Raw genomic sequence first — 21813 nt, 5'->3', positions numbered from 1 at the left:
ATGAAAATATCAAATCACTACATTGTGCAACTGAAACTAATATAGTGTTGTAGGTCAAATATACTTCAATTAAAAAAAAAACTTTCCATAAATAAAAGAAAACCTGAATTCAACATAAAAAATATTTCATTAGCCCCACTGGCACTAGCATTTCTATAGTGTTGAAATAGAGTCTTGGATTCAACAGCTGAGTTTTTTGGGTTATAGATAATTGTTTTTCATCTATCTTTTTATCTAGTTTGTTGTATATTTTTTCCCATTTTCAGTTTGTCCATTTCTTTTACATGTAATTCCAGATATATGGAAATCACATATGCTGCTTGCAAAAGTGTTTGTAATAAAGTCACTTGCTGTGACTCAGTTAAGTCCACTCCTAAGTACACATCTGTCTTGCAGTCATTCAACTGAAATGAAATGGTCACTGTACCCAAATGATTCAAATGGCAAGACTGATAATGCTACACATGCACCAAGAGGATATGAAAATGTTTATCACTCACATAATGACGCTTTCTGGGGAGAGCAGGGGAGGCTCACAGGTAAGTCCAAAAACAGCTTGGAAGAGCAAGGAAGGGTGATGGACTTTGGCTTTTATTGGGTTAGAGGGTGGGCTGGGGGGTGAAGATTCCTGAGAACCAGGGCTGGTGTGGTTTGATCTTTCCTCTGAGAGAGCTTAAACACTTTCTTATGGGCTGGCTTAGATGTGAGTGAGAGTGATGGGTCTTGAAAGCTGTCAGTAAATATCAAAAATGGAGTCAACCTCTTAATTACAATACTCAATAGGAATTTGTGCACAAGTCCACAAAAAAGCATATACAACAGTGTTCCTAACAGCCCTATTCATGATATCCCCAAACTGGAAACAACCCATACATCCACCACTAGAATGGATAAATTGTGGCATATTCATACAATATGACTATATATATGGCAACAAAAAATATTGTTAAATGCAGAAACATGGATGAATCTCATAGTGCTGCACAAAAGTAGCCAGGCATAAAAGAGTACTTATTGTGTAATTCTATTTTTATGTTATTAAAATGTGCAAACCTAATAGATGATATCAGAGTCAAAAGACTGGTTACCCTTATGAGGAAAGTCATTAGGAGGCATGTGAGAGGGGCTTCTGGTGTGCTGGTAATGTTCTATTTCTTGACACAGACAGCCTAAGTGACAAAACTTAATTCTGGATCCCATTTGATGGAAATAGTGGCAATAAGTTGGAACAAAAGATCTGAGTGAGAGTTCATAGATATGTTCTCTTTGTAAATATTCACTGATACATTAATACACATATATTCAGATATATACCTACATAAATATAAGTATTCTATATATGCTCATGTTTGGGCACTTTCCTGAATGTTTGTTACACTTCAATTAAAAAAAGTAGTTTGCTTTAAAAAGAAAAACAGTCACCAATTAGGAAAGAGAACATTGCCATTATTTTAGAAGTTCCATTTGCCCCACTCCACTTTACACCTGTCTCTCATCTAAGATAACCACAGTATTAATGCTTGTGATAATCATTGCCTTGATTTTACTTAATAGATTTACTACTTATATATGTATCCATAAAACAGTAGATTATTTAGTATGCTTAGTTTGTGGTTTCTATAGATGATACCATGTTGTATTTGTTTTGGAATGTTTTCTTGTTATTGAAATATTATGTTAACATCTCATTCTGTGTGATTTCTAGGTTTTTCTTTATTGCATATAATTGTTTTTGTAAATTTTTATAGCTGTCATGAAAATGTGTTAAAAATGACACTATAATACGTTTTTTTGGTTGATCTTTATACACAAGCATACGATCTGTTTAAAAAAAAAAGACATTTCTGTTTCTTCCTTTCTTTCTTCCTTACACCTTTTTTTACTCCTTTTGTCTAGAAGGGAATAGAAGTGGCAATTCCTGGTTTACTCCACGTGTTCCCAATTTCAAACAGACTGTTTTGAATTTTTTGCCCTTAAGTATTATGTTTTCTGCAGATTATTTTTGCATTTTAAAAATCAGGTTAAAGAAGTTTCCTTCTATTTCCAAATTGTTGTACCATTAGTGGACACTGAAATTTATTAAATGCTTTTTTCTGCCTGTACAGAGGTGAACAAAACATTTTTCCTTTAATTTCTTGATATGCTGGTTTTGGTATTAGGATGAAAGTAGGCTTATAAAATGAGATGGAGAGGCTTCCCTCTGTTACTATATTTGGAAGTATTTGTGTCCAGTTGAAATTATTGTCTCTGGAATGTTTTATAGAAGTTCCAGATTAAAATATCTGGGTTTGGAGTTTCTCTGTGGAAAAAATTTTGACTGTTTATTCAATACATTTAATGGTTTAGGACTATTCATATTTGCTATTTCTTCTTTAGAAAATTTTGATTTTTTTTTTTTTTTGCAGAATTGCTGTTTCATTTAAAATTTCAAATTAATTGGGCAAAATTCTTTACACCATTGCACATTCTGATCCACCTTCTGGAATACTCTTCTGCGTTTTTTGTTTTTTGGGGGGTTTTTTGGGTTAACCTTTCGCATCTTTTAGATTTCAGCTCCTGGAATGCTTACTGAAAGCTGGGTTAAGGATAGACCCCAGACAGTCTGTCACTTTGACCTGATGTGGCCCAGAGAACCGGGGTGGTGCTTTCCTGGAAAGCAAGAGAAAGAGCTCAGCCTCCTCAGGGTTCAGTCGCTGCTCAGAAGCCCTTTTGAGAAAACACTGTTTCTCCAGCACCTCTAAATTGTGCAAAACCTATGTAACCGACTTTGGGGGGCCGGGAGCCAGAATGTGCTGAGAAGGCAGGTTGGATAAAGACCAAAATCCGACCCTCCCAGTTCCTAATAATGGGGGATGAAGTCCCCCAGATGCCTCGGGTTCCAACCGGGTTGCTTTCACCACGCCCACAGCACCCCCAGGAAGAGTGTCCAAAGCAGGCGGTGCTGAGTAACCCGGCCAGCCTCGAGCGCACCTTCCCACCACCCGTGTGCTCTCCTCGCCCGCGCCATCACTAGTGGGGGATCGGGATCCACTGAGATGAGGGCGGCTGGGGAAAATGAGGTGCCGGAAAGAAAATACACGAGCACCACAAATTGACTCAAAACCCCGCCTTTCTAACCTGAAGTCTGGCTCCTTACCTCTGAGCCACACAACACCGCAACCCAGTGGCTGCACAAGAGGAGGGCCATTTTCTAATTGCTCGCTAAGTGCAACTGTTGGGCTTTTTAACAAAGGTCTCCCTGGAGGGTACTCAGCGGGTCTATTCATCGTGGTTTCCAAGAGGGGCCAGGCCTAGGAAGACGCTTCTCGATTCAATCCTAATTGAAGCAGTCTTGGCAGGATTGGGCGCCCAGCTGAGAGGGTGGCAGGAGGGGTCTTTCCTGTGATTTTCATTTATTCCCGGAGGGTCTTAATTCTGACTCTGTATCCATTCTGAAGGTAAACCGAGCGTTTGTAGCCGTGATTACAGAGGGACATTCAGTCCTTTTCTCCTTCTATTTCTTTACAGGTTAATGCAACCGGCTGAGAGAGGCATCACAATGCAAGTGTAAAATTTTGTTCAAAGAAATTTGGTGTCAAACTAAGGGCAGGAGTTTGGAGAAAAGCGGAATTTCCATTTTGCCTTAGCCTCTTACCGTAATTTCTTGGAGAAGTTACTTGGCTTTTGTATCAATGACACCATCTTTTAAATAAGATTAATAAGAAAGACGTCTCTTCGTAAGAATTATATCAATACTAAATAATACAGAAATAGTCCAGATTCTCAACACTTGTATCATTTTTCACAGCTGGAACCTTGTAGGACCACGTGGCCTAATGGATAAGGCGTCTGACTTCGGATCAGAAGATTGAGGGTTCGAATCCCTTCGTGGTTGTAAGTCGCTTTTTCACGTTCCGGTTCGCTTTTCCCAGGCATCACTGTCCCAGCTCTCAGATTCCAAATTATAGCATCTGAGCACTCCAGAGATCTCCACTCTGGTATGATTGATTCAGTAAGTGGGGTCGGCGCCAGCTCCCTGCATCCAGCCGCTCGTACTTTAGAAGTTCTTGTCCAGACAGGCACACAGGTGTGGGAACAGGGAAAAGCGCCAGCCCTGGTCTTTCTGACCCTCTTTTAGTGGGTTGGGTGAGCACAGTGAACGAGGTGGGTGCGACAGGGCACAAATGTCAAGGAATTTTGCTCGCTGGTCAGGCAGTGCCGGGACGTCTCTGTTATTTTAGCGTGAGACGACCCTCACTCTTCCATTGGTTTTCAGTTGGTTCTCGGCAATTTGACGCTGAAAACGCGTCTTTATGTTGAGAGATTTTTTTTGAAGTCAGTTTAAATGTCGCCCCCTTGCGAAAGGAAAACTTGCCACATTTTAGAGGCGCTAGAGACACGCTGTTCTAAAACCCGCCCCTGATTCAGTGGCTGCCTCCCGAGAGGCGCGCGGTCCTTCTCTGGCCTCTGCAGAGACCTCCTGTGTGTTCTCCCGCACGGTGTGGGATGAAGTAGTTGGACTTTCAGCAATATCTGAGGAACCAGGATTGAAACAGAGACCTGAAACTATGAGAAGAGGCCAGTCACGCAGATTAGGACGAAGAGGGAGCAGCCTCTACACAAGTGGAAAGAATGTGGCAAAATACATTTAAATATTTAGATGTAATGGACAAATTAATAGAACAATATGACGTATCAAAGTAGATTCAAGAAGGAATCGCAATTTTAAATAGTCTTAAACTATGAAATATTTTGAATTAGTTGTCAAGTCTTCCTACTGAGAAAATTCCACATCCTTTCGTTTACCAGGGACTTCTTTAAAATATTCAAAGCAGAAATAAATCTAATCAGACACAACTCTTCCACAGTATAGGACAAAAAAAAAAGAGAAAGAAAAAAAAAAAATCCACAACTACTCTTGCCGAATGCCGTAATGAGTTTTTTCCCATGAATGTACCTCTTAAACAGCTTTACTGAGGCACTATTTTCTTAAAATAAACTACATATATTTAAACTTATAGTTTGACATATTTATAACTCATGAAACCATCACTACAATAAAGATAATGAACATAGACATCACCCCCAAACGTTTCCTCATGCCCTTTTGTAATCCCTGTTCATATGTTGCCGGACTTTGTTTGCTAGTATTTTGTTGAGTACTTTTGTGTCCATGTTTATAAGAGATATTGATCTATAGTTTTCTTATCTCATTATCTCTTTGACTGGTTTTAGCATCAGGGTAATATGGCCTTCTTTCCCAATTTTTAAAGAGTTTGTGAAGAATTAATATCAACTAAAAAATGTTTGGAAAACACTCCCATTTACCATTGCAACAAAAAGAATAAAATATCTAGGAATAAACCTACCTAAGGAGACAAAAGACCTGTATGCAGAAAATTATAAGACACTGATGAAAGAAATTAAAGATGATACAAATAGATGGAGAGATATACCATGTTCTTGGATTGGAAGAATCAACATTGTGAAAATGACTCTACTACCCAAAGCAATCTACAGATTCAATGCAATCCCTATCAAACTACCACTGGCATTTTTCACAGAACTAGAACAAAAAATTTCACAATTTGTATGGAAACACAAAAGACCCTGAATAGCCAAAGCAATCTTGAGAACAAAAAATGGAGCTGGAGGAATCAGGCTCCCTGACTTCAGACTATACTACAAAGCTACAGTAATCAAGACAGTTTGGTACTGGCACAAAAACAGAAATATAGATCAATGGAACAGGATAGAAAGCCCAGAGATAAGCCCACCCACATATGGTCACCTTATCTTTGATAAAGGAGGCAAGCATATACAGTGGAGAAAAGACAGCCTCTTCAATAAGTGGTGCTGGGAAAACTGGACAGGTACATGTAAAAGTATGAAATTAGAACACTCCCTAACACCATACACAAAAATAAACTCAAAGTGGATTAAAGACCTAAATGTAAGGCCAGACACTATCAAACTCTTAGAGGAAAACATAGGCAGAACACTCTATGACATAAATCACAGCAAAATCCTTTCTGACCCAGCTCCTAGAGAAATGGAAATAAAAACACAAATAAACAAATGGGACCTAATGAAACTTCAAAGCTTTTGCACAGCAAAGGAAACCATAAACAAGACGAAAAGACAACCCTCAGAATGGGAGAAAATATTTGCAAATGAAGCAACTGACAAAGGATTAATCTCCAAGATTTACAAGCAGCTCATGCAGCTCAACAACAAAAAAAACAAACAACCCAATCCAAAAATGGGCAGAAGACCTAAATAGACATTTCTCCAAAGAAGATATACAGATTGCCAACAGACACATGAAAGACTGCTCAACATCATTAATCATTAGAGAAATGCAAATCAAAACTACAATGAGATATCATCTCACACCAGTCAGAATGGCCATCATCAAAAGATCTACAAACAATAAATGCTGGAGAGGGTGTGGAGAAAAGGGAACCCTCTTGCACTGTTGGTGGGAATGTAAATTGATACAGCCACTATGGAGAACAGTATGGAGGTTCCTTAAAAAACTAAAAATAGAACTACCATATGACCCAGCAATCCCACTACTGGGCATATACCCTGAGAAAACCATAATTCAAAAAGAGTCATGTACCAAAATGTTCATTGCAGCTCTATTTACAATAGCCAGGACATGGAAGCAACCTAAGTGTCCATCATCGGATGAATGGATAAAGAAGATGTGGCACATATATACAATGGAATATTACTCAGCCATAAAAAGAAATGAAATGGAGTTATTTGTAGTGAGGTGGATGGAGCTAGAGTCTGTCATACAGAGTGAAGTAAGTCAGAAAGAGAAAAACAAATACAGTATGCTAACACATATATATGGAATCTAAGGAAAAAAAAAAAAAGGTCATGAAGAACCTAGTGGCAAGACGGGAATAAAGACACAGACCTACTAGAGAATGGACTTGAGGATATGGGGAGGGGCAAGGGTAAGATGTGACAAAGAGAGCGAGTGGCATGGACATATATACACTACCAAACGTAAAATAGATAGCTAGTGGGAAGCAACAACATAGCACAGGGAGATCAGCTCTGTGCTTTGTGACCACCTAGAGGTGTGGGGTAGGGAGGGCGGGAGGGAGGGAGATGCAAGAGGGAAGAGATATGGGAACATATGTATATGTATAACTGATTTACTTTGTTATAAAGCAGAAACTAACACACCATTGTAAAGCAATTATACTCCAATAAAGATGTTAAAAAAAATGTTTGGGAGAATTCAGCAGTGAAGATGTCTGGGCTTTTCTTTGTGGGTAATTTTTACTTAATCAATCTGTTTGCTTGTTATAGACTCTTATTCCATGCTAAATGCCGTTATCAGTCAACTACATCTTTGTAACAAACCTCACCTAAATTTAGTGGCTTAAAACAATAATTATTTATTTTGTTTGCAATTTTGAAGTTCAACAACTTGGGTTGTGCTTAACCAGGCAATTCTTTTGCTGGTTTTGCTTGTGGTCACTCATTGATTGCAGTCACCTGGCAGCTTGACTGGGACCAGATGGTCCAAAATGTTCCCACTCACAGTCTGGGGAGTGTGACTGGGATGGCTGGTATGGCAGGGACTCACTCTCCACATGATTTTCCATCCTCTAGGAAGTTAGGTGGGATTTCTTCACATGGTGTCTCAGGGTCCCAAGACAACAAGAGGAGAAGTTGTAAGACTCTTGAGGCCATCTTGGAACTCTCACAATCTCACTTCCACAACGCCATTACCACAGCATTCTATTGGCCAGAGCACAAGTTCAGCTCACATACAAGAGGGAGGGAAATAGACTCCGCCTCTTAATGGTAGCTGCTGCACAACCACATCGCAAAGGGACATGTATAATGGGAGGAATTTGTGGCCATTAATCAATCAATAATTTATTATCTCATTTAACACTAAAAACAACACTGAATAGCCCCTATTGATATGTCTATTGTATATCTTGGTAAGTAAGTTATCCATGATCACTTCTTTACCAGTGGTAATCTAAATTGGTCTGTGAGTCTTGTTTCAAACACACATGTACCTGGTGGGCAGCTCAGGGTGGGGCCGGGGAGAACGTAAGCACTCCAAAACGTAGCAGCAGCTGAAAAAGAACTGATAGTGCTGAGCACTTGCGCACTGGCAATTATAAATCTTTTGTAAAGCCGGAGAGCTCCATGTCCGTGTCTCAGGATGACTCTGATAATGTTTAAGATCCAGGTGAGATTAAGTGACCCACACATAGGCTCCTGACTCAACTCATTATCTGAGACTGAATACCTGTGTCTCCAATATATCTACAGGCAGCATGGACTTATAAAGAGTAATAAGCATCCTAGAGGAAGCCAGAGGAGTGGAGAAATGGAGGAAAGCAAGTTCGAGGACAGGAAATTTTCCACTGAAAGACTTGTAAGAAAAACCAAGATCGTCCGCATTTCACATAATTGACAAATCAGACGTAGTTGAATACTGTGAACAGTCGTCTTGGCAAGTGTCAAATGATAAATTGCCACAGTGTTGGAAGAAGGCAGGCACCACACTCAGCAGGATGGTACTTGTTATGCATGACTTTAAGAGAGAATTTTAAGACAAATCACAAGCAAGATGTAGGACAGAAATCACAACAGTTGATCTCTTCGTGGGGTGACCTCAAATTTGGCCTGTCTCGTTGTATGGGCTGGAGAGTAGTAAAAGTTGCTCCAGGTGAGGCTCGAACTCACAACCTCGGCATCGCTCACAAGTGTACCGTCTTATAAGTACCGCGCGCTAACCGATTGCGCCACTGGAGCTACATTAGGGAGGTATAAGTGAATATACTTTCACAGATGAAGACGGTATTTTTGTTAAAGGTATTAAATGTTATGAACAAAATGGCACCTTCTGATATGGGGCTTCCACAAATGGGATTAAAAGCAGCAATCAAGGCATCCCTGGTATTTGCCAATCTGCAGCCGTTTCCCCCACAGTACAGAGATGCTGCCGGGGCTGAGCGTCGCAGTTATCTCTATCTTGATTTTCCGCTCAGATTCCCACGGCTTCTCTAAATTCAGACTATTTGAAAGCATTTGAACGAAAAAAAAATTACATTGGTTCCACAAAGGCAGGAAGCTTTCCACTTAGGAGTGTGTATTCCATCTGTAAGAAACCAGTGCATTTTCATTGCTTCCGGATTCCCGCAGACTTTGCATCTCAGCGGTTCTACTTTCTTGAGTTTCCCGTCTCCACTCTGAGCTCCGCTCGACTGACCTTTCTTCTGCTTCAGATGCCACCTATCCCACCCCGACCCGATCACTCGCTGTTTTTTAACCTAAGAATGTTAAAATACGTTGTTATCCTGAAACATTCAGAGCTAATATTTCCTTTTGAAAAACCACTGTTATAAATGTACAGATGCAATACATACTAAGGAAATGCAGAAAAACAAAAAGATAACTTGAACATTTTCTGAAGTCTCATACTCAGAGAAATCTAGTGTTTTTATTTGTTGTAGTTCATTTCAAGCTTTTAGTGGACGCACTGTGAACCAGACCTGAGCCACAACTCCATTTGTTACCTGGTCCCTATTACCTCCATTTTAACAGGGGGGCCATGATGACACTTTGGGTCTTTCCGTATCGATATCAACTTGGACCTTGTTTCCAACAGTCCTTGAAATGTGAGGGTATTTCTCTTTCTTGAGTTTATGGTTATTGAGTAAATGGTCATAAGTCCCTTTAGGAAAGGAATGGGGGAATTATATTCTACATATTTGCAGTGGCACTGCAGGGTCCTCAGGACTTGACTTCTCCTTTAGTCAAAAGTTTCAGGTCTGAAAACTGGTTTAAGATCAGAAATTGAGCAAGGTATTGTGATTTTATTTTTAACTGGGGCAGCTGCCCTCAGTCTCCTGATTATCTATCCTCAATTTCTTCTAATTGTGTAGACAGTGATATGCTTGTTGACTGCCCATCTATCTTGCTTCTAGAGATGCTGTATTTTATTAATTAGTCTCAAACACTCTGCAAAGTTGGCTACCACTCTGAAATTGTCTCTCATTACAGTAATTTCACCCACCCACTCCTGGAGCATGCACATGCACACGCACACACACACACACACACACTCACGGATTCTGATGGTTGAGTGCTGCTATCTCTGGCCTGAATTATTTCAGGATCCTATAATCCCCATTGCTGTCAGTGAAGTTACTTCTGTAGCAGAATCTCATACCATCAGCCCAGCGCCAGTAGAGGACACTCATCATAGAACTTCTCAGTGAGGCTGGTGCCCCTCTCCCCAGCATATTACTTTTTTTTTTTTCAAACAGAATGTCCTTTGGCCCTCTTGTGACACATTCATCTAGTGGGTTTTCCAGCGTTACATGGTAAATCCAATAAATCCACTCTAGCATGCCCACTTTTCTGAGCTTTTGATCCCTCCTTTCTGCCATCAATCACTAGAGTCCTGGCATTCTTACCACATTTAGTGAGAGCCATTTCTTTTTCAAGCAGGAGAATCCTAATAGTATGTTGAGTTCTTGCCAGTGTGTAAAAATTCTGTACTTTTGGAGAATGCTCCAGTATCAGTAAACTCTCCTTCAGCTAACTTTGAGTTCTCGTCTTGATCCAGAACCCTTAGAATTTAGTTCTATATGGGAAAGACGCTGAGTGAGTGGCAGAGGCACGTGTTTGGCAGAGGAGAGGTCTCTGCATTGTCTTCAAGGAAGAACCCTTAATAAGGAGGACTGGGCTACTTTTAAAAGGCTCAAAGGATCTTGGGAAATCTGGAGATTTAGATGTTCTAATGCATCCTACCAGATGTCTCCATTCAATGTCTCAAGGTTCTATTCTTTTCCAATCAAGGTCATGACCTAGGCATAGAAGATAATCTAGTTTGAGAATTTAACCCACTTTGGAGTTCTACTGTTCTTATGATTAAATCTTGGATCTGAACCTTAGCTTTTTCGGCTCTTGAGTTGCAAGATATGAGAGGTTCTTTATATCCTATTATGGAGACACTCTGGCTTTCACAGTTAGCCTTTATTTGATGAGATATCATCCTCAGCCTTTAATCATCTTTTTCCAAGGCATCAATTTCTTCTAATAACAACTATACAATTCTATTACATTATTATTACCAGCTCTCCCATATTTATCAAGCACCTGATACATCACATCTTCTTGTGCATATCCACCAGTATAGCATCTCAGTTCAGGTTTGGTGAAAGTTTTAAAAACTGCTACTTTGTGCCAGTGGCTGTTTGTGCTCCACCAATCCCCTCACTACCAACCAGATGGTGGGTAATTCAGCTTCAAAAATCTCATCTTATCATCCTCTTTCTCAGATCCCTTTTGGTACTAACTATTGTACGTTGGGTTCCCCAGAAAGACTCCAAGATGGGGATTTGCATTCAGAAAGTTTACTGGGGCACTGCTTCAGGGTCAACACCTGAGAAGCAATGAAGAGAATCAGAATTTGTCAGAGGGAAAAATTGGGCTGCAGTACAAGTGCAAAAGGGCAATTGCCTACCCCTTGGGGGTCTCCACCACTGGAATGGGTCCTTCAGAGTTGTCCTAAATTGAGAAGCCAGATCGTGGCTGTTATACCTCTCATTGACCAATAATTGCATACAGGCTGCCCCTGGAAATGAAATGTGACCTTGACCTGAGACAATTCCTAAAGAGGGATGAGAATTGAGAGCCATCAGGTAACAACCTTTCAAGGACCTGGGATGGTAAATCCTTCTGTCCAGGGGGTTCAGGTAATTTGGTCAATCCACCATCTGTGACAGTCACAGTGAGGAAGAAGAGAAAGGTATGACGAGTTTGAGCACAGGATGGGATTTAAAAACCACCACACTGATCCCAGTTGCTGCAGAAAACATTTTATTGGAGATAGGGTCAGGGCTGGTTCTGAAGCTGAGGAATCTAAGGTTGAGAGAGGAAAGCCTGTCCTTCAAAGGGTGCTCTGCCCAAGTGTCACAGTCTGAATACAGTAAAGATCAGACATACGAAAGTTTTTGTAGGGTCCAAATTAGAAAGAGGATCCAGGTCCCACTATCGTGAAGATGCCCTTCCCTTCATGTGAGGCAATTTCCTGCTCCAACTCGACCTAGGGCTCCTACAGAAGAGTGACAGATCAGTGGGGGCAGGGGTGGGCGGGGTGTCACAGATAAAGACTGATCCGAAAATGTTTGGAAATTGACATTACATGTTTCTCCTGGGGAAGGAAATATGTTATGAAGTGGAACCTAGATTGTATGGCTATACACCCCATTGCTATTTCTACACCTTTAGGGTAGAGAGAGAAGGAGAAATCAGAATACGTAGCAACGTTCTTTTTCAGGATATTGTGACAAACTGAACCTTCCCCATGGAAGGATGATTTTCCTTTGATGGATATGCATTATTAAATTTGTAACAGATGTCTGAGGATTTAGGGTTTCCATTCTGTTTTTTCTTCACCCACTTACTCTTGCAAGGGGAAATAGCAGTAGCCTTCTGAATATAAATCTACTTGGTAGAGAGTGGGAATTTTGGCACGATAGAGGTGATTTAGTCAAGTGGAGGACGTTTAGGAAGAGAATGTAGTGAAAAGATGGATTTTTTTTTTTTTTTTTGAACAGGTCTTCAGGTAAGAAGCAGGATGGCTGCTGCTGCCCCCAACTTGGTCTTCCTATTTGGTTTTGCACTGTTTCAGGTATGCCAGAATATCTGACTTGACTGTACTGACTGGAGCCTGATGGAACCAGCGCATGACAGGGACTCCATCAGGTCCCACTAGGAACTTTTCAAAATTCCAGCAGATGTCATGGACCATGATGGGTTCCCAGGATATATGTTTGCTTGAGCCCATAAGTTCAGAAGGGTGAGGACAGGATTGCTGCAGCAGAGAGATGGAAAAGAGAAATGACAGTATCATTTCTGCTCTTGGATGATTCAGGCTATTTTCACCCACAGGTAATCTACTCCCTCTTATATCAAGATATTTTCATTTCCTCTGATTACTAATATATTCTCTGAATCACAAAGATACCAACTACCAAGAATGTTGTAGATATTATAGTAAAAGTCTATTCCCTCTTTCTGTTTCTCCCTATGACCACATCACAAAATCCTGTTGCTATGAATAAGATATGTCACCTCTCTAGCTTTCAGTTTCCTTTTCTGCAAAGTGAATGGTTTAGATTAGAATGTGGTTTCCCAGGTCTTGATGCTCCATGGGCCAGTAACATTTCAAAAATATCTTTTGGGACCAATAGGAGTTCCAACATTTTGTTTTGTCAAATAAGAGAAAATTTTAAAAACATCATTGCTTCACCATTTAGTTTTAAAAAGATAATTATAAGAATAAATTACATATAGGTACTAATCTTAGAATAAAGGGTAGCCCTATAAATCAGTTGAGTTTATGAAATCCTCCTTATATTGTCCTATTTTTTCAATTTACTGAGAATATATAAAAATCTTAACATAGGCCAGCTTTGGCCCACAGTTCAGCATCTAAGAACACTGAACTCTGATGATCTTTAGGGGCCCGTTCAGCTCTCACGTTCTCTATATCTAAGAGTCAGTGTTTCATAAAAGGCACTTACTACATTGTATTATACCTGATTTCTATGTCATCCTCTCCAGTATGAAATCATCAAGGAATAGGGACTGTTTCTATTCATCTTTATACCCGTATTATTTAGAAAACTGCCTTATAGATAGCAGGTACTCAACAAGTATACCTTGAATGTATGAATGAATGAATGTCAATGAACAAAAGAGAGTGGTCCCAGTGAAAGGTGCCACTCTACACAACTCTCTCCACCACACAAAGCCAGAGCATCATAGATACTAACAAATTAAACCCCAATCCCTATGCTAATCTGGAGATCTCTTCCAAAGAGTCCAATCCCACCTCCAGGCAGGTGCCCTTGGATCCATTTCTACCACACCAACTCTATGCTAGGAATATTTGGGAAGAAGAGGCTTAGGTCAGTGATTAACTCACCTTCAAGAAGGTGAAGACTTTCTGCTCTTTTTCGCCATTCACATCCCCTTTCTCAAAAAGCTGGAAATTAGGTACATATCCTCCTCCTGGACAGACATACCTGCAATGAACCATAATGTTCCCAGGAAGCTCCAGAATATATGAGAGAAAGTTATGATGGGGTACCAGAATTTGAGGTCATGAGAAAGGGGAGAGAGAGGTGGAGATATAGAAAACAGGGCTGGGAAGGGAAAGTAAGGCCATTTTTTTTTTTTCCAAGTAACAATTTTATTTTAGTCTACAGCACAATTTTTTACATACATTTTAGTGGTTTTGACAGTGGTACTTTTGAGCAGACTTAAATGAATCCACAAAAGTTAATACATTTAAAATAAAATATACACAATAAAACAAGAGGCATCCAGATGTTCAGAATCATGCAGAAGGGGTGGTCTGGCTGGTGCTATCATTGGATACCTTGCCTATTTAAGAACTCACCAGCAAGAGGCCGTTCTTCTGTTCTTCATTCCCACATAATTTACCAAAGTCGGAGAGTTCATTGATGTCATCACCAAGGCTGGAGAAAACCCCATTGTGAGATAGAAAAAGAGCTCAACCACCTTATACTTTTCATGGTAGAGAAGTACATAAATGGTTCCTCCAGCTGCCATGAGCCAGATAAACCAACGCATATGAGATGCCAGGGGTCCAAGTTCACGGAGATTTAACCATGGGGCGTAAGATGCAGCAATGAAGAAATAGATAACCATTCTATCACACATGTGAAAGCAATGCTCCACTGTCCTTAAGTGGCTCTTTTTCCATGATACGATGTGAAATACTGTGGAAACAATGAAGAGGGCACAGAGGCCCATTCCATAAATCAATGCTGTTATCTTTTCCCAGCAGTCATCAGACAGCCGGTGGAGGAGGGCACTGCCCACAATGGCTGGAACAATGAGGAATGCATGTGTGTAACAGTTAGCAGCATGTTCATAACAAGTTGGTTTGTAGCGGCCATTGGTTGGGGCCCGGTGGTTCATGAACCGCTGGAATCGATTCTGGAACCGCATTGATCCTCTGCTCCTCCTCGTGGGCCAGGAGCTCGGTCTCGTCAGCGCCGGCGGCCGGGCGCGCGGCCCTCATGGGCTTGGGCTGCTCCGGAGGCCACCGCGTGCCCGGCGGACCACTCGGCCAGGCAGGGTCGGAGTGGGCCAGGCCGGGGGTCGGGACAGGGCCGGAGCCAGACCAGGCGGCTGGGGGCGGGAGGGAAGCCGCTTAAACGGCCCCGGCGCCTCCCGCCTCCAGCCTCCCGGCTCCTCCACCCACGGTCGCCCGCGCCCCCAATAACGCCATTTTTAAACTTTGGGCTCCCTGATTCACTTTATTTTTCTCTATTCCACATCCTATCACTGTCTCCCCCTGCACTGTTTCTGTACCAGCAATACCAGGAGCTATTTCTGTGCTCCTGCTCCTCCGTGGTCCATCCAGTTCTCACTTCCCAGAGAGGGGGAGAGAGTGTCTGACACTGCCAGACTCATATCAGCAGAGGCCAAAGTTAAAATCAGTTTGCAGATGCCCTTAAGCCTATTAACCCACTACCCATCCCATTAGTCCCCAATATGGAAGTGCCTCTGGAAACAGAGGAAAGGTAGACAGAGACCCCTATAGGGTTTCAAGCAGGCACTTACTTCAGTCCCGGAAGGATCTCTGAGTTCTGTCCTCGTTCTTGCTTTCCAAATTGGTTGCAAGGAAAGCCCAACACAACTAGGTCAAAGGGCTTCAGCTCCTCCTGAAGTGCACTCAGTTCTATGGGTAGAGAAGGGACAATATGGCGGCCTGGCTAGAGAGCCTCCTTGTGTACAGAAAGATCCTTAGAGATACCCATTCTACAGAGGAAAAAAACAGAGGCCCAGGGAAGGAAAAAAAAAAAATCTAGGTCAGAAAGACTGTTGGTGGCAGGGTTGAAATTAGATACTGGATCTCCAAACATGTATTCAAAATGTTATAGTGCAGTATTTCCCAAATCTGCAGCACATCAGAATCAGGTGGGGGCCTTCCCTTAAAAATAGGGATACCCAGGTTCCATTCCAGAAAAATTTCTGATTACATTCTTCTGAGATGGCTCCCCAGTCACCTTTATTATTCTAAAGCTCACCAGATCACTGCTGGTGGGTGGGATTGTAAAGTGGTTTAAGTGCTATGGAAAATAGTATGGAGGTTTCCCAAAAAATTAAAAATAGAACTACAATAGATCAGCATTCCCACTTCTGGGTATATATGCAAAGAATTGAAAATAGGGCCTCAAAGAGATATTTGCACATCCATGTTCATAGGAGCACTATTCATAAAAATCAAGAAGTGAAAGCAACACAAATGTCCATCAATGGGTGAATGGATAAACAAATGTGGTATATCCGTACAATGGAATATTATTCAGCCTTAAAATGGAAGGAAATTCTGTCACATGCTACAACATGGATGAACCTTGATGACATTATGCTAAGTGAAATAGACTAGTCATGAAAAAGACAAATACTGCAGGTAAGACAAATACATTTGGTATCTAAAGTAGTCAAATTTATAGAAACAGAAGGTAGAATGGTGGTTACGAGGGGCTGGGGGGAAGGGGAAAAGGAGAGCTGTTATTTAATGGGTACAGAATTTCAGTTTTGCAAGATGGAAAAGTTCTGGAGATTTGTTTCACAAGAATGAATATTTTTAACACTACTGAACAGTATTCTTAAAAATGGTTAAAATGGTAAATTTTATGTCATGTCTTTTTGTACCACAATTAAAAAATGAAAAGCTCATCAGGTGATTTTTAAACAAAACTACGTTTAAACATCACTGCTCATCAGTTTGCCTTCCCTGGTTGGTTAATTGGTAGATTGAATCTTTCTTTTTAAAAGGAAAAGACACACACAATGAGAATGTGCTTCTCTCCTCTGCACAAGCTGGTTCACCCTGGGTGGAGTGTGGGTAAATCTGACAGGGGCAAAGAGAACCAGAGAAATTCCAAGCTGAGCTTCCTGGTGTTCTTCAACAGTCTTCAGGATGTTAAAGATGCATTCTACCTAAAAACCCTCATTGATATGCCAAAACACAAGCTTCCAACTGCATTCTTCCCCAAGTTTTCCAATTTGTCTCCTCAGTCTTTTATAATTGTCTTCTTTGTTCACCCTTTCTGAGCTAGATACTTTCAGTCCCCTAGCAAACACTAACCAGTCCCACCCAGATTCTGCTCAGCCAACGGGGGGAACTGATATCTCCTCTTAGTCCTTTTATTTTTATTTATTTTTGCAATATGAGATTGCTTTCCTGTTTCCAAATGGTTCCTTAGTACCTTTCCCCACATCCTCCACTCTTGTCTTTAGTCACTGTAGGTAATCACTTCCTCTAGGAAAGAGACAATAAATTAGGAAACATGTCTACCAGTCCTTGAGTAGCTATTTCTTAGTTTCCTCATCTGTTATGTACAGAGTGGGAACTGAATAAATTGATTTTTAAAGTCCCTATAAACTGGTAAAATGAAGTATGGTCCAGTAGAATATTCTTTAGTGTTAAAAAAGAGGGAGGCAATGGTCTGAACTCCAAGGTAACTTATTAATTTTAAAAAGCAAATTGGCAAATAGTATTTATAATGTTATCAACTGGGGGAAAAGAAAAAAAAAGAATACCTATGTATTTTGTAAACATGATAATATTGGTCATCTGAAGGGAGGGGAAAGAGATGAAAAAACTTTTCACTCTAAACTTCTTTATTCCTTTAATTTTGAGCCTTGTGAATATATTACCTTGTAAAAATATAACATAATCAAAATTTAAAATCGAAGTTCTTATTAGTTCAAATATAAGAAGTGCATCTGTTTCTGAAAGAAAATAATCCTGTTCATTATTTATTGGCTTTCAAACAACATGGCCTAAGATATGAGAAAGATAAAATTCTGCCCTGAGTAATGTACAGAGAGGGAAAAACTACACTTAAAGGAGGCGTTGAGGTTGGAGAGGGAGTGTTTGCCTCTATTATGGCCTCCTCTACCAGCCCTTGCTCCAGTCAAATGTGCTCCAGGTATAAAGCCCCTTTCCCCTTTTCCCTGTCTTCGTAAGTTACATGTAAAACCCTGGAAAAGTCTCAAAAACATCAATCCTACCTCCTGTATTTACCAAGGAGACTTGAATCTTCAGAGAGGCTCCTAGCTGTCAGATACATTATTGATTCTCCTGGAAATCTCAGGAGCAAAGCAGAGGCAGGACATAGGAAGGGGTCAACAAACATTTTCTGTGAAGGTCCAGATAGTAATTTCAGATGGTCTCTGACACCATCACTCATACAATCACTCAACTCTGCCTTGTAGCTTAACATCCATCACAGACAATCTGTAAATGAGTGAGCATGGCTATGTTCAATAAAACTTTGTTTACAAAAGTAGGCTGGCCAGATTTGCCCTGTGGACCATAGTTTACTGACTGCTGACATCAGGGAATAAAGTCACTTGATCATGAGTATTTATTTTGATACATATAATTAGAATTAGAATATAATTCCAACATGACTTAGAATATAATGAGCTGGAAAATTTAGTCCCAAGGAGATTTGGTTATGAACTCTTACCAGGATATTGAGCTGTCAGACCACAATAGGTGGCCACATTGACAAAAAGGACATGCTTGCCCACATACTGCTTGAACTGAATGTGTTCCTTTCCATTAAGAGTGAAAGCATCATAATCATAGATGGTACCTTTCACATATTGGTAGCAATCCATCTGGAAGATTTTAAAAAATCGTAATATTAGTAACAATAATTCCTAACATCGGTATAACCTTTCAAAGCACTCAAAGAATAATGCATATATTAACTGAGACCCAGAAAACAAATAAGAGTTGTCTAAGGTGTCAATGACAAGACTGAAACTAGGTCTTGTGACTTGAAAGGCAATGGTTTTTTGAGCAACAAGCAGTCAAGTCTCTCTATTATCCTGGCAGAGGTGAGATACCAGGAACTGCTTGGATGAATGGAAAAGAGCAGAGATTCATGAGCTGGAATGGGGTGGCCTGGAAGTAAGTGGAGCCAAACAGAAAAGCGCACTGCCTTTCATGCTTCTATGAAAATGAGGCTACTCCTTGTCTCTGTGTTGAAGGCATCTTGCCTGACTCCTTCAGTGAAGGGAAGGTTTTAAATTGCCAAAGTATTTTAGGATGGCCTTGTTACTTCTTTAACTTTCCCTAGGTCTTCTGACTTCTTACCCCACTCATCAGCATGGTGGAGTGGAAAGAGCTCTACTGAGGAATTAGAAGCCAGCTCTATTGGTAAATTTCTTTATGGACCTGGACAATTCTCATCCTTGGCCCTCAGTTTCCCCACTGGTAAAATGAAGACATTTGTCTAGATTCCTATCAGATCCTCAAGGGACCTTCCAGGTTTAACATTCTAGAATCTAATATTACCCCCATCTTGAGTAGTTTTCTCTCTCAATGCACTAGCCAATACTGTGAAATTCTAACTTTTTGTAGCTCCCAAGAAAGGAGATGGAGAGCTCAAAAATGCATCTGTGAACAGGTCACTAAAATCTGCCTAGCAGCATCCAACTTAGCACATACCCAGCTCCTCACCCATTGTGCTCAAGGTATCTAATACCGGCCTTCATCATCAGCTCCATCTAGCCTATACCTTATCAAATCTCCTGAACATATCTGAGCATATTTCCACATAACAGAAATAAGCTCCACGTGAAATCACCACTGCCTGTTCTTAGGTTAAATTCTTCTACAGGCAGATCTCATCCTCTCCCTCCACTGTCTCTATCCATGCAGGGTGCATGCAGTACCCAAAGTGTGCCGACTCCACGGTGCTCACCAGCACATCCTGATCTCTTTCCCTATATTGGGAAGCCACTACAAATGGCCTCTGGAATATAGGGAATGTAAAATCCGGAATTATGAAAAGAAAGCTAATGTCCAAACCACCCAGTGAGAAAAAGGCAGAGAGGTACTGACCAGAGAAAGGAGGGAAGGACATAATCTGATAAGAAAGGTCCAGACTTAAACTGGGATTAAACTAGACCCCCTGGAAATGCAATGGACTATAAAGGATTTTAGTCAAACACCATCTGCCCCCACCTAAAGAAGTGATCCAACACAAAACCAAACCAAACTCTACCACTGATTCTATCCCTAGCATACCAGGTTGTAGCTACTTAGGCTCTGCTCCTGGGGAGAGAGGCATTTTCTCTACACAGGCTTTCGCACCTTTCCCTAAATGCATACACATATACACACACCAGCAAAACTGAGACATGTATAAAGAGAACATTGTATCATAACATCCATTCCTATCTCCCTGATGCCTGGTTCCAAGCTAAACATTTTTAAGAATTTGCCTTTTTTCCCCCCTGTGCTACTGTAATGAAAATTACTGAAAATCATGTTGGGTACCAGAATGTGGGGACTTAGACTCTTAACTTGAAGACTCCTCTTAGTCCAGTCCAGCTTACTCCTGGTATTCATTGCTGTTTCACATTTATTTAAGTCTGTATGATATGTCTCAAATACTTCCAGACTCAGCTTTTATCAAACAAATTCTACAGCCCAGGATCTCCACACCCAAGTAGGCAGCACTGGATAACATAAAAACCATATCAACTCTCAAAAATAGGGAAATCACTCAGGAGGCTATCTAGTCAAGAGGGAGGAAAATCTTACTAGAGTTGCCTTTTATAGAACACATTATATGCATAATAATTATTGCTCACCCACCCAGTAATTGGGTGAGCAGGTGGGTAGATACTGTTACATACACATTTATGATGAGAAAGCAGAGACTAACAGAGGTGAGTTGACTTGTCTAAGGCCAAAAGTGATAACCCACTATGTGAATGAGAGTTCGCTTGCCCCTAACTTCATGATTCCTTTTTGCTTCCGAGTCACCTAGTTCATTGCTATTCTTCCCTGAACTGCTCCTGCCACTGCCATACAAACATTTTCATCAATAAGGCAACTGAGCCATGAATTGGAAATAGAACTGAGGCCAGAATCCAAGACTCCTGATTTCAGATTCAGCTGTTTTAGGCCTCCAATTATGTTTTTTCCATATGCTTTATGTTTCTCTGATAACTCTCTGATTTTATCCATCCCTAAAACTTCCACATTAGTTTTTTTCCACCTCTTCGTGGGTTTCCTGCTTAGCTGCATCTGAGATGACTCAACTCAGCCTCTCCTCCAAACCCTGGTCCCCAGCCACTCTGATGCCCACCACTGCCCCATGCCTCAGGCCCAGCTCTGATGCACATACTGATGTGGCTGGAGGGGTATCCAGGCGACCTCTACCTGGAAAAGGAGGGGAGAAAGGACCACAGTAAAAAGACACTCTCGTCCCTACCCATATTCAACTCAAGGAACACCCATTCATAGGAGTGAAGAAAATTCAAGGAGAAGAGAAGAAAGGATTAGGGGAACCGCAAAGAGGGAGAAAGCAGAGGTCAGAGTCTTACAAGAAGGACTGAGGGCAAGATTTGGGAGCAGGACAGAAGGCTCCACCTTTGAGCCCTGTCCCACCCTCTCTGGTGGTCACTCACCTTCTCCAGCTTAGAATTTGACTGCACGAAGCCAGCTAAGAAAAGGGGGAAAAGATAGGAGGCCCTTAACTGTACAGTCATGACTAGTATCTGTAGATCACTAGTCTGAGAGTCTGAGGTTGTCGGGTACCTGGCAGCCTTTTGATACCCTGGCAGGGACTAGCCCAAGCCTATGCAGGCCAGTTTCAGGGTGGCAAGGATTTCTGGGGCGTGAGTAGGGCAAGAGGACGTAGAATTCAAACCACATCCTCACCTACATACACCCCCGTGAGCACTCAGGGCTCACTA

General features: G+C 41.1%; 2 protein-coding genes and 2 non-coding genes across 6 annotated transcripts; 1 reads left to right on the top strand and 3 right to left on the bottom strand.

Moving 5' to 3' along the window:
• The first annotated feature begins 3801 nt into the window (after nucleotides 1–3801).
• TRNAR-UCG (transfer RNA arginine (anticodon UCG)) lies at nucleotides 3802–3874 on the top strand. Its single transcript has one exon. It is a non-coding gene; the product is annotated as a tRNA-Arg (tRNA).
• A 4813-nt stretch (nucleotides 3875–8687) lies between these two features.
• On the bottom strand, nucleotides 8688–8781 carry TRNAI-UAU (transfer RNA isoleucine (anticodon UAU)). The gene is made up of 2 exons: nucleotides 8744–8781; nucleotides 8688–8723 (listed from the first exon to the last, which is right to left on the bottom strand). It is a non-coding gene; the product is annotated as a tRNA-Ile (tRNA).
• A 3865-nt stretch (nucleotides 8782–12646) lies between these two features.
• Nucleotides 12647–21606, bottom strand: GPX5 (glutathione peroxidase 5). Of its 3 annotated transcripts, XM_061195859.1 has the most exons (6): nucleotides 21522–21606; nucleotides 21272–21273; nucleotides 18564–18717; nucleotides 15640–15757; nucleotides 13970–14069; nucleotides 12647–12853 (listed from the first exon to the last, which is right to left on the bottom strand). In XM_061195859.1, exons 1-6 carry the CDS (start codon nucleotides 21604–21606, stop codon nucleotides 12647–12649), a joined length of 666 nt encoding a protein of 221 aa, XP_061051842.1. The 3 variants fall into 3 exon arrangements, with proteins under 3 accessions (XP_061051842.1, XP_061051841.1, XP_061051843.1); XM_061195858.1 differs by lacking the exon at nucleotides 21272–21273 and having other exon boundaries at nucleotides 21526–21606; XM_061195860.1 differs by lacking the exons at nucleotides 12647–12853; nucleotides 15640–15757 and having other exon boundaries at nucleotides 14008–14069.
• LOC133094883 (monocyte to macrophage differentiation factor-like) lies at nucleotides 14443–15131 on the bottom strand. The gene has a single exon (XM_061195635.1). The coding sequence runs from the start codon at nucleotides 15019–15021 to the stop codon at nucleotides 14443–14445; it is 579 nt and encodes a 192-aa protein (XP_061051618.1). The 5' UTR covers nucleotides 15022–15131.
• Nucleotides 21607–21813: the final 207 nt, after the last annotated feature.

Source organism: Eubalaena glacialis, chromosome 7 (genome assembly GCF_028564815.1).
Source record: "Eubalaena glacialis isolate mEubGla1 chromosome 7, mEubGla1.1.hap2.+ XY, whole genome shotgun sequence".
Taxonomy (NCBI): domain Eukaryota; kingdom Metazoa; phylum Chordata; class Mammalia; order Artiodactyla; family Balaenidae; genus Eubalaena; species Eubalaena glacialis.
Note: the sequence above shows the minus strand (reverse complement) of the source record. Positions and strands in the feature narration are given on the sequence as shown.